The sequence below is a fragment of the Micropterus dolomieu genome, linkage group LG21 (genome assembly GCF_021292245.1).
Source record: "Micropterus dolomieu isolate WLL.071019.BEF.003 ecotype Adirondacks linkage group LG21, ASM2129224v1, whole genome shotgun sequence".
Classification (NCBI taxonomy): Eukaryota; Metazoa; Chordata; class Actinopteri; order Centrarchiformes; family Centrarchidae; genus Micropterus; species Micropterus dolomieu.
In genome coordinates, this window is record NC_060170.1 from 18,986,122 (window position 1) to 18,998,801 (window position 12,680).

General features: G+C 38.4%; 1 protein-coding gene across 2 annotated transcripts in view; it reads left to right on the plus strand.

Annotated features, from left to right (window-relative positions):
- Positions 1-1,006: 1,006 nt before the first annotated feature.
- Positions 1,007-12,680, plus strand: part of cbwd (COBW domain containing) — a 15,486-nt gene continuing 3,812 nt past the window's right edge. The window contains exons 1-12 of one of the 2 annotated variants that reach the window (XM_046035158.1): positions 1,007-1,158; positions 1,599-1,754; positions 1,992-2,078; positions 2,514-2,610; positions 2,879-2,970; positions 5,624-5,683; positions 6,153-6,190; positions 7,854-7,900; positions 8,749-8,835; positions 8,989-9,033; positions 9,622-9,678; positions 11,797-11,848. In XM_046035158.1, the coding sequence (XP_045891114.1) occupies positions 1,640-1,754; positions 1,992-2,078; positions 2,514-2,610; positions 2,879-2,970; positions 5,624-5,683; positions 6,153-6,190; positions 7,854-7,900; positions 8,749-8,835; positions 8,989-9,033; positions 9,622-9,678; positions 11,797-11,848 (777 nt within the window). In that variant the 5' untranslated portion in view covers positions 1,007-1,158; positions 1,599-1,639. The remainder of the gene's footprint in view (positions 1,159-1,598; positions 1,755-1,991; positions 2,079-2,513; positions 2,611-2,878; positions 2,971-5,623; positions 5,684-6,152; positions 6,191-7,853; positions 7,901-8,748; positions 8,836-8,988; positions 9,034-9,621; positions 9,679-11,796; positions 11,849-12,680) is intronic. The other variant, XM_046035159.1, reaches the window with a different exon arrangement.

A 12,680-nucleotide genomic window follows, 5' to 3' on the forward strand; every position in this document is an offset into this window, starting at 1 on the left:
GCTGCAGACACAGTCTGTGTCCAAAATCACTTACTACTCACTATATTTATAGTGAGAATTATTACACCCTACGTATATAGGCGACCAGTGGTCATTAAATAAGCTGTTTATACCACCATGCTTTGCACTAATAGAAAAATATTTTTATATACTCTATCGTTTCTTATTTAAGAAAATATATATCACTTAGCATAATTATTTGCACATAAAGAGGGCTTATTTACAAATATGAGCTATCTACAAAACAATTGAGAAAATGTTACAGCTGACCCTGAGCCTCCTATTTAGTATCAAGTGTTAGTTTTACACCGACCTAATGTCTCTTCATTCTTAATATGACAGCATCTCTTAACATTAGCCTATGTATAATGTTTCCCAAAGCACTTGTAGGTTTTTAATTTTCCTCTACATTCACCCTTGGATAATGTTTTTGTGTGTTAAATATCACTATAACAAAAAATCAATCTAACGTCCAAAGCAATAGACCTACAATATTATGTGTTTTTCTTGCATTATTAATGTCACTGAGTGGTGTTAATTGTTTGTGCTATGCAATAAACTAAGCTCCTTTAAAAAGTATAAGATGGCAGGTTTGTCGTTTTCAAAATAGTTTAGGTTATATGTGTAATTGTATTGTTAAACAATAATATTGCTAATTACTAATGCTGAGAATATTAAAAACGTTGCATGGTTGTATATATTTTCATATTGGGGTAAGTTATTTTTTGATAGCCTATATTCCCCTTATCATCTTGCCCTACATGAACTGCAGATTGACGCTGGCTACCTTAAACTGGTTTCTGTCGCCCTCTTGTGGTTGATGCCTGTCATCATACAAAGATTAGGCTGCTTTGCGCAACTGCAGCTGGGGCGCAGAAAAACAAAATGTTTGTGGATTTATTGTCAAGCAAAGGTTGTTATTTTGTCCAATATATTCGCCTCCTTGGTTCTCTCAAACGTTATTTATAATCTTCTCCTCTCCCCGCAGACTGTGCAGACTGCTGTGAACGGAATGCGGAACCAATGTCGCCGCGTCAGGACTTGAATGGACGGAGTCTTTACGGTGTAGCACGCTGTCAAAACGTGAAACAACAGCAGAGTGGAAAACGTTATTAGGTGAAAACCTAAAATATCTGCGTCTGTAAGAGGAGCAATAAGGTAATTTGTACATAGCCTTCGTAAATCGGAAAGGAAAGTCTGTTTGTTTTGCTGTCGTCGCGTACTGTGCATGCATTAGAGGGGATAAAGGTTAAGCTAACATTATATGGTGGCTGTGATCATTCTTAATAACGTTACACACTTTCACTGACTAACTTACTAACACACTGGCAAGTTGATGCTATTCTTGATGCTATTCATTTTCTGTGTTTAGACTTGTAAGGGTTTTATCTAGTATAAAGCAACCAAAAATCCGTATTTGCGGAATAATTACGAACATTTCCAGGACTGACAAATCATTCATAAATTAAATCTGTCTATTAGTTTCATGTTTCGTTCGTGGATGTTTGTTTTTTTCAGTATGTCATCAACGTGATTTATTTTGTTTAATCCAACTTCGTAATATAATCTATTCATGGGTTTCTGTACTGATTAATTAGATCAGATCCATCTTGTGTCCCTGTCCAACATTATTTCTGGCATGGATGACATGGTGATGGAGGAGGAAGATGATTGCCCAGAGTTGGTGCCCATTAACACCCTGCCTGGTCCTCCTGCAGAGCAGATACCTGTCACCATCATCACAGGCTACCTTGGTGAGAGACTATCTGTATTACTCACAGCTTTAACAAGCTTACAAAGGAGATTATAGTCTCAGACATTTGTTAGTCCATCCTCACCACAAACGAAAGCTCCTCTAGCCCTAGACCAGGGTATTGTTCCCTCTCATATTTATTACAGGTTAATTTACATCATGAGTATTGAAAAATGCACTTCATGATTGATTTTACTTTACACTTCCTTATTGTTTTTATGTGTTTGTGTCTTTATAGGTGCTGGAAAGACTACACTCCTGAATTATATATTAACAGAGCAACACAACAAGCGAATTGCAGTCATACTCAATGAATTTGGAGAGGGTAAACTAATAATGTCCTTCAGAGAAATCAAAATTGTTTGGTTCAAACTATATGTGCTAGAGTATAAACATAATGCCAGGCTGATGATGTTATTTTGTCAACTTTCCACAAGAAAGCAGCATAGTAACAACTTTTGCCCAGAACTGAAAGATGCTTATAAATGTTTTTTTTTAAATGTCTCCAGAGCTACAGACTCTGGTACAGCAACATACAGCATATTTGCATTGAACTTAAATTGACATTTTTTTTCTTACAGTATCATTAGATTTAATTTATGTTGAATTTGTTGAAGTGGTCTAAAACCTCTTATGTTTGGCTTTTGGAAATCTTTGTTTGTCTTACAGAATATATGGCATCTTTGGTAGAAATTGCTGAGTCTTCATCTGTTCTTAATCTTAACCTGACTGCTCTTCCTTTCTATTCCTCCACCTGTAGGCAGCGCCCTTGAGAAGTCCCTCGCAGTGAGCCATGCGGGAGAGCTGTATGAGGAATGGCTGGAACTGAGGAATGGCTGCCTCTGCTGCTCTGTCAAGTGTGTAGAGTAACTATAGCCCATTTGGTGGTACATAAGTTATGAAAACAGAAATAAAATATTTTTACTTATGAACTATTGTGGTAACAAGTACACAGTAATAATGTTTTATAGCGGTGTAATGTATTCCTGGTGAAACACATGCTTGTTCCATATTACAGTGTATTACAGTAATTCTGGTGAAATGAAATTCAAGAGTTATACATTTGCCATTGTTAACCTTTTTTAACCTTTTTTAATCGTTAGTGGCTATTCCACAATTTTTCAGGGACAATGGTCTTAAAGCCATCGAGAACCTGATGGAGAAGAAAGGAAAGTTTGACTACATCCTGTTAGAGACCACAGGACTCGCTGATCCAGGTAATATACGTAAATCTGTATTTGATTGTTAAGTAGACCGTTGTAGTTTTTTCAAGCTGTGGCCTGGGAAGCATATAGAAAGTTATTTGAAACCTCATGCAGTCCCTAGCTGTTTCATTAGGGTGTGTGTGTGTGTGTGTGTGTGTGTGTGTAGGGGGGCTGGAAGCAGATAGAGGACCTGGTTCTTCCAGCCCACACACACAGCACCTTACACAGACATTTGTCAGCTAGCAAACAGCAATGTCCAAATATAAAAGCCAAATATAATCATTTTCATTGTCTTTGATAACTGGTTGTCTTACAGTTTTATTATCTCAGCGGCATTAAATAAATAACATTAAATAGCATAAAAATGGCTTGCAGTTGTTTTATAATAATTTGCTAATTATGTAACTTCTTTGAAGTACTTTTATAATACTACTGCAGAGTAATAAAACAGAGTCATATCAGATTCAGCAGCTGAAAAGGGAGTTTTTCCTTGCCGCTGTTGCCTGGTGCTTGCTCTCTGTGGGAATTATTGGGTCTCTGAAAGTAATATTACAGAGAGAACGGTCTACACCTGCCCTAGATATGAAAAGAGCTATCAGATAACTTCTGTTATGAATGGACGCTATATAAATAAAAAGTGAATCGATTAGATTAACGGAGTGCACTTCTCATGACGGGCCATATTCTTAAAAACAGAGAATGACACAGACTGACCAACTTCTGCAAATTGCTGGTATTGACAGCATAGTGGACACAAAGTAACTACTGACAGTGGTCTTTAAATCCTTGCATCCCATTACGAACCCATACCTAACAGACCTCTTTGAAAATCAGCAATAAAGGCTTTCGAGATCCATACTGGATCTCCTTGAAAACCCTGTAGCCAAAAATGCTGCATTCAAGGGCACCCTTCAGTGTTATGGTGACACAATCTGGGCTGACAGGTTTAAAAGGGAACAAACTAATCTACAGGCATTTCACAGGAAGTGAATTAGTATTCATTATTTGTATATATACACATACAACCAGCAGCTTTAATCCATGGTAACCTGTTGAACATCCACTATTAATATTATCATTCTGGACTCTGCTATAAATAAGTATATTAATTATAACTTAAGACCATCTTTGCTTATAGTCTGTTCTGTATTTTTATGTTACTTAGAACAGCTTAGCATTCCTGGCACAATATTTAGGGATCATGCATTTCCATTAAGCTCCTTTTCTCTTTGTCTATCTAAATAATGGTTAAACCCCTGCAGATATCTTTGGAAAACCCACATCAAAAGTTAAACATTTTGTAACTCTGGGGACCAGACTTGTGTTGCTGTGACAGGAGTTTTCAAGGCAGCCCCAAAAAAACCCCGTAACTGTCTGTTCAGCTCTCAGGAAATCAATACTAGACCATTACAGGGCAAGCCCTGTGACAGTTGGGGTGTGTCGCTAAGTGACAGGTGTCAGGAGTTAGCGGCATGGGCAGACACACACCACTTGGCCTCAGACAGAACCAACAGAGCACGCTCAGACTGGGGCTGTTCTCACTCCTCTGCCATGTCATTGGCTGAGACAGGCTTTTTATCGACTAGGACAGGTCTGTCATTGGCCCTGGCAGTGCTGTCAGTCATAAAGGCTCCCTGGGGGATTCTCCACTTCCATTCAGGAAGAGGTTGGATGAGTTATGTGAAACATGCCACTCAAAAACAGTGTTTTCATTACGGATCCATCAAATATTTACAATGCTTTCTTATTCTCGCTTGGCAGTTTGACAAAAGTGCATTATGTGAACAAGCTGTGGCTGGCATGGTAACATAGGGTCTTATAATAACCACGTCCACAGGAAAATAGAAACAAACCAAATGTACCAGAAAGTGATAAACAATTGAAAGCTTCTGATATTGGTTTTAGCTGCTCCATAGAGCTCAGCCAGAAAAAATAAGAATGCAGGGTTTCTGAAAAATAGTACAATACTGACTTTAAACACAAAATCTTAAGATCTGGGTGTCATTGAATAAAGTTTAATTTAATGCTGACATGATTAATTTGTTGACAGAGTCCTATGTCACTTATCAAGTTAAAATGGCCATACTTCGCTGGTTTTAGCTTTCCATGTGATAATTTGCTGCTTCTCTCTGTTTTATATTATATATAAATTGTGGTGTGCATATTTCATTATTTTCTGATATTTTAAAGACTAAATAATAAAATCTAAAAGAAAAAGAAAACTATTCTGCGAATGAATCAATAATGAAAATAATTATTAATTATATCCATAAATAATTTAAATACTATTTTAAACTTATTAGTGATATGATATAGTTATGTATTGCAAAAAAATTGGGTCAATTGTAGATTGGCTCTTTTTACAGATTTCCAATAGCTGTAATACATTTTACATCATCTGTTATGTAAAAATCTCTGTATATTTCATTATCCAGAGTATTTCTCATGGAACATGCCAGGGGACTGCATCTTTGTGTTTTTATTCTCTTCTATTTTGAAGACATTATGGGAAAAATGATACTTTAATGAGTGTACATTTATGACAAGAGAGAATGAAAAGGAAGATTACGGCCTCAATTTACTTTCCCTGTAATTTTAAAAACTTTAAATGTGCATGTATTTCAGTCATTTATAGTCTAACACACCATTTCGTATCGCCTGGCAGGAGCTGTGGCCTCCATGTTCTGGGTCGATGCAGAGCTCGGCAGTGACATCTATTTGGATGGTAAGGTATTTGTAGTAACACAGTGTGTCTTTGTCCATGAAATTAGTGTCGGGAATTCTCTTTGGGCTTAATTTGATTGTCTAGTGTGTAAAACTTAACTTCTCAGTGGTTAAACTTGGAATAATGCATTTTGATGCTTTCATTTAAATATACTGATAAATGGAGGTGTTGTAATTAAAAACAAGCACATTTTTAAACTTTAAAAAGACACTGTGTGTGTGTGTGTGTGTGTGTGTGTGTGTGTGTGTGTGTGTGTGTGTCGAATGGTGTCCTCACACTAAATACTCAGCTGTCGGCTCTGTTGTAACAGGCCAGCAGACCAAACGTGTACTTCAGATAAATCAGAGAAAGTGGTTTAGCCAAACAGACAAAACTAAACACCAAAAGGCAACTGCAATTCAGAAAAGAATGTGCACAAGTTGTGGCACAACATTTGTCTCACTGACCACTATTGTTTTGTTTGCCCTAGGCATCGTCACTGTCATCGACGCCAAGTATGGACTGCAGGTATGTGCTAAGAAGATATTCAAGAAGCTTCTTATTCTTAGAAAATGTCATGGTTGAATTAAAACAAGAGAAAATTCAATGACAACACTGTTGAGAGTTGATTAATTATTGATGACATTTATCAAGCAAAAATGCTCAACATTTGTTGATTCTAGCTTCTCAAACGTGAAAATGTGCTACTTTTCTCAGTCTGCCTGTCTTCTGGTCTGTTTGTCATGTCATGTTTTTGGACTTTAGGATAGTGCCAGTTCATTTTGAGATCATCGGCCAATACCTGCACTCACGAGGCCGGTGTATCATTATAAATGATGAATGCAAATCTGATCTAAAACCGTTAGTCTAGTGTTAGATGTATTTTGTTAAAATGTAGAGAATAATGCAGTTGAATGATGTCATTTCTGACACACCTCACTCTACCTTAAACATCACATTCTGAAATCTACAGCATAACCCAATATATCTTTCTACTTCATTGACTAATAACAATTACATCTAAAACAACACGTTACTGGCTAAGATGACCATATATATTAGATTTGATATCTGCATTAGATATCGGCCACCCTGCTCTCTAAATATTGGCATCAGTCATCGAAATACCTATATTGGTGGACTACTACTATATATTTTTTTACATTTTATAGACACTTTGATTAATCCATTAGTCAAAAAAAATTATTTAAATATTTTTCAGTAGGTTTTGAAAATAATTATTTAGTTCAGCCCTAATCATCTAAAGCATCAGAAGCATTTGCCTCTGAACAAGATAAATTGTGCTTTTGTGACTTTAAATCTGAAATAAGATGATAAACTTGTGAGATTATTTGTAAACCCCTACTGCATAGCAACACAACACACACACACACATCCTGCCCTCCCTGTGGTATTTAAAAGGAACAGGACAAGTGACACCTAGATAATGGGCTCTAATTTGAAGGTGTCATGCTCAGCGAGGTGACACATTTCATGGCTTAGATGCTGCTCTGTCTTCTCATTGGAGAGAAGCAAGGAGAGGATAAGTGATAGTGAAGGAGTAATTGATATTAGAGATGTGACCATTGTAATTGGACTGTCACATCAATTCACCTGCCTTTCCCGATCATCTGTCCCATGAAATATCCGTCCACCTGAGCGGTTTTGAGTTAACTCTCAAAGGGCTTTGTCTCTCGATACAGAGGTCATTGAAGAAAAAGCAGCAAGCAGCCATTCTATTACTTTTTTTTTAATACTATTTTGTCATTCATTCCTTCAGAAATGAAGCGGTAGTGATGCCCAAAGTGACAGATTAATGCCAGATTGACAGTCAGGGGTCAGGATACAGATTAACACCTCCTGCTCTGTTATTACATATTAAACTGTTTTGGAAAACGCTGCATCCCCGGTGCAAGCGCAAGACACAAACAGAAAATGAAAAGCGATCCCCTGTGGTTTCATGTGTTCAGAAAGTCACTTAGTTCACAAAGATGAAATACAGGCCCTTTCTTTTACCGATTTATCTGTCACATTTTGTGTTGGCTGCTGCAAGCGTTCGCTGATATTTTTATTTTTGCCTAAAGATGGAAATCTATACGTTCAGCTTGAGCAATTTTGCTCACTTTTACATCTTTTTTTTTTTTCTTTAATTTTCTGGTTAAGTTATATCCACTGTCTCTCCTTTCTGCAGCAACTAGCAGAGGAAAAGGAAGATGGACTTGTCAATGAAGCAGCCAGGTATGTTTTTTTTTTGTTTGTTTTTTTAATAAATAGATTAACAGTTTGGGAAATATAACCACACTGCTGTTTTTACACCTTTTTTTGTATGAATTAAATAAAGAAGATATAATGTGTTAATCTGAGAGTTTTACAGATGCTAGGCAGGTTTTGTTACTGTTGAACAGAGTCATGCTGGCTGTTTCCCCCAGTTTCCAGTCTTTGTGCTAAGCCAAGTTAACCGGCTGCCGGTGGTAGCTTTAAATTTACCATACAGACATGAGAGTTGTTTCATTTGCAAGACAGCCAATAAGTGTGTTTCCCAAAATGCAGAACTATTCCTTGAAGACTCAACAAACCACTCAGTATCCACTTCACTACGTCTTAAAACATGCTGTTGACCGTACTCCTGCCACCCTGCCTGTCTGTCTCCCTGCGCGTCTCTCTGTTTGTCTCTTCCAGCAGCTGTGTGGTGTTGTTGTTGAGCAAATACACTGATGAAGAAAGACCAGTTGCATGACCCCTTTGCATTCTTGGTCTTTGTTTGTGTTTTCACCTCTAAACTAAACACCTCTCGGCTCCCATTTGAGTTTGGCATGCATTGCCCGTTGCCACCCAAAACAACGTACACATACACACAGTTGGTAAAGGAGAGTTTCCCGTATTTGATTGAATTAAGCTCACGAACACACAACACTGTTATAATTATGAACAAGGTAATGACTTCCTGATGTTGCTGGGTTGGTGTTTTTAACACATGATCTTAATTTTGTGTGATTCTCGGTGCGAATTCCTGTCTCTGCTGTTAGCTTTGTGCAAATTGTGTCACTTGCCAGATAAACATAATGTTGTATTTACTGCTTTTTTAGACAGATTGCTGTCGCTGACCTGACCATAATCAACAAGACAGACCTGGTGAATGAGGAGGAACTCGCTCAAATCCGAGATGCGGTCAGGTCAGCTTCACATACTTTTACCGCTTGTCGACAATAGTACATTTGGTCTTCTTTACATTCATTTAAAAAGAACAAAGTTGTAGCGGGATAGTAGGAATGAGGTCTAATTTGTCCATTATCTAAGTATTAACCTTTTTTTCCTCTTGTTTTCAGGTCTATAAATGGTTTTGTCAAGATTCTAGAAACCCAGAGATCAAAGTAAGTTATTTTTTAAGAACATATATATGTAGCTTTGTACTAGGTACCATGCTTTGCTTTGTTTAGTGTAACAGATGAACACCACGTGCTGCTCCTGCTCAGATCTTTATATCAAAGATGAAGCTGTTCAGGCGTGACATTGTTCAAGAGAAACCCCCAACACACACACAAACGCACACACACATACACAAACCGCTGCACTCTGAGTAAACAGCAAACCTTCAGTGGTGTCGAATTACCCACAAGTCTTTGCTCTTTGACCCTGGGTCTTTAAGTCGACACGGCTGCAAATGTGTGAATGTGCGTGCAGGTCTGTCTGTTCATGTGCACCCTCTGTGTTAGCATTTTGTGTGTCATTGTACCCAGGTAGCATCTGCCATACCCAAGCAGCATGTATCAAAGGTTTGGGTGTGTTTTGGATCTGCTTTGCCCCCCCCCCCCAGCAGAGTTCAGACCAGGGTGAACAGATGAAAGACACCATGTAGCGAGGGGTTAATCGGAAAAACATTGCCACAACTTTTTCTATGGTGGAGTTGTATTTTAAATAAAACTGGAAAATAAAAGATAACCAGTGATCTTCTTCCACAGGGTGGATCTCTCTCAAGTGCTGGATCTGCATTCCTTTGACAGTAAGGATGGAGCAAAGTGAGTTGGTTTTATCACATTTTAAGAAATTCTTGATATTAACTGATATTTCTAATATGAACAGAGGATCCCTGAAATTTGGTTATTAAAGAATTGTGATATTTACTGATTTTACAGTTGAAAAATTATTCTGTCTGCAAAAACTGTCTAGTCCACTGTCCTCTGCGGAAAAGAAGGAGGAGAGGGGAAAAAGAAAAAAGCTTAAATAGTTTTCTTCAAATGGAAATGCAGCTCATACATACACATATGAAAAAATGACCCTGACAGTATCCCAGGATGCAGCACCGCTCAGTCTACAGTACACACGCGATACAGCAACAGTTTTGCACAGATGCACTGCCCCTAATTTTTAATAAAAAATGTTTTTTAAATGTTTTTTTTAAAGTAATTCTAATTTACTACCTTTAGTAAAGTAAATGCAACATGGTTATTGGCATACAGTTTCAAGAACCTGACTTATAAAATAGAGCCCAAAGTGGATGTTTGAGGCAGATACCAATATCGATATTGGAGAGTTTAAAACGTTTTATGAGGATATATCACCTGCTATTTTGATGTACTGTATGGATAACCTAAATTTGTGACAAGACGAAATGCGAGAAACATTTGACTGAGCAGCATATTTCATATTGTCTGTGCTGGACAAACTATGTAATGGCAATACTGTTTCTAAGCGACGTCGAACATATCTTTCGCATTTGTTCTCTGCAGTTTCATTGTTACTAATCTGTGCCGATACCAATGTGTTGGCTGATAATATTGGTCGTGCTGATGTATAGTACCTTTCAACCATCAGTGCCATTGATGGCGTTTGTTGCTAGTCTGTCTGAACTGTGCACCCAGCGGTCTTTGATACCGTTGCTCACCGCGTTTCTCTCTAATTAACAGACTCTTTTATTGAGCGTCCCCCTGTCACACAGCAGGGTGACCATCATATTGTGTCTCCCTGTAGAATGTCATTCTCATGAATAGAGTCAATGTTCATCCTTTCATGTGAATGAAACGGGCCGCGGTGTTAAAACTCTCTTACATGCCCTTAGTCAGTGTCTCTGAGACCAGCTGCAGAGGATTAGAGCTGTGTGTGTCCATGGCTCCCGAGGAGTCCCCCTTGTCCCAACAGATAGCTCCTTTCCCCTTGCCTTTGAGAGTCCAGGCCCCTCCTCCCGTCGATCCCACGCTGGCTGTTTGAAGCGGCCCCCTGCCACTCCGCCTGTGTGGTACTAACAGCACACAGGGCTCAAGCTGCTGGACACAACATTTAGCCTCCTTGTGAGGTCGGGGAAAAGGGGGAGCGTGAGGAGGTCTGAAGGGGAGAGAAAGAGCTGTAGTTTGTTTGGGGGGTGATGGTGGGTGTTTTGTAGGATTTAATTGCCATTTCTAAAGTTTTCACAAGTCTATTCAGAGTTGTCATTAAGCACTGATTCAGCATGCAGGGTATTATACTGTGAAGAAGACTAAGGCAAAAACTGTATTGTCCAGTCTCCTCAAGCAGAAAAGAGAAGGAGGATGAAGCGGATTTGTTTTATCAGATCTTTAAACTTATTTAACCATGAACGCCTCGTTTAGATTCAAAGATTTCACGAAATACTCCAACAAAAACGAGTTACAGATAAAAACAACATAAGATAGAACACACAAAATCTGCCACAAAATCAGAATGCAATTTTAAAATCATGAATAAAAACAACTTAAATGGCAGCTTAAAGCAGTTCCCACTAAAAATAAAGCTTGTGAACCCTCATCACTGGTTGTATACATCCTATATGACTACCAGGTAAATCACCCAAGTAGCCAGAGGAAAAAACACACAGTTTCTGCAGCAGTATTTAAATTCACAAAATAATGTATTTATTATGTCAACCTTTTTACTGACACAGGGGAAAAACACGCCCCCAGAAGTGATAAAAATGAAGTTAATAAATGCCATGTAGAGCACCTGACAGCTGTTGAATAAGGTTTGAATAAAATGTTTGTAAAATGAAAATTGAAAATGTGAATTTAGTTAAATGCAATGTGGTTTATCTTTGGAGCCCTTCGAAGTGGAAATTAGTCTATTAGGTTGGAGGAAACTGAAAAAAATATCTGTTATGATGGTTAATCATTTCTCTCCTCTCAAAGTCTTGCAGAGAAGCTCCAACTAGTGAAATCTACAAGACCACATCTTGACAAGGTATGCTCTTCTGCGACTTTGTCTCGTTTATTCTTTTATTCGTTAACTCCCCGATACTTGCCCTCTATGCCTCTCTTCTAGTTGTCCCTGTTTTTGTTTGCTAATTTATTTCACACATCATTTCCTACAGGATAAAGGGGATGCATTCTCCTCAGACTAACATTGTGTCTTGCATTCCCCCAGGCCGTGACACTGTAGTGAAAACTCCCTCCCTGCTTTGGTTTTTTTGTGTTGAGATCAACTTGAGACTTTTGATGTTTTCTTGTTACACTACAAATAGACCCAGTCTCGGTCATACACCGCAGCATAAACATTCAGTAGACTGGGCACACTGTGTTGGCTAGACTGACTAGAGTCTTAGCCAGTTGTTATGGCTCAACAGTTGTTTGAACTGAATCCAGATGTCATAAAATTTAGTATACACCCCATTTTTCACCATCTAATTAGCAACTAAATGTCACATATTAATGGGACACCTCTAGTGTGCTGTTTTATAACAAAATATAAAGTGTATCCCCAGTATCCAAACATATATTAAGTCCAGTTCAATTATTAAAAATATTTATTCCAGGATTAGTCTCATGCTATTCCTTCTGATGTTTTCATCAGGCCTGAGGACAAATGACTCCTCAAAGCAATTAGGCCTAATCTTGTTTCCAGTTGTGCTTTATACCCATGAACTTTTATCACAGGATGAGGAGAGATGAGGGTTGTTTGTGTGGGTAAATAACGCCATTGTTATCTGTTTTCTCCAGGTTCCCTTTCCCGCATGAAGCTCACCCGTCCCCTCAGACCCCCCCCCCCCCCCCCCCCCCCCCCCCCCCCCCCCCCC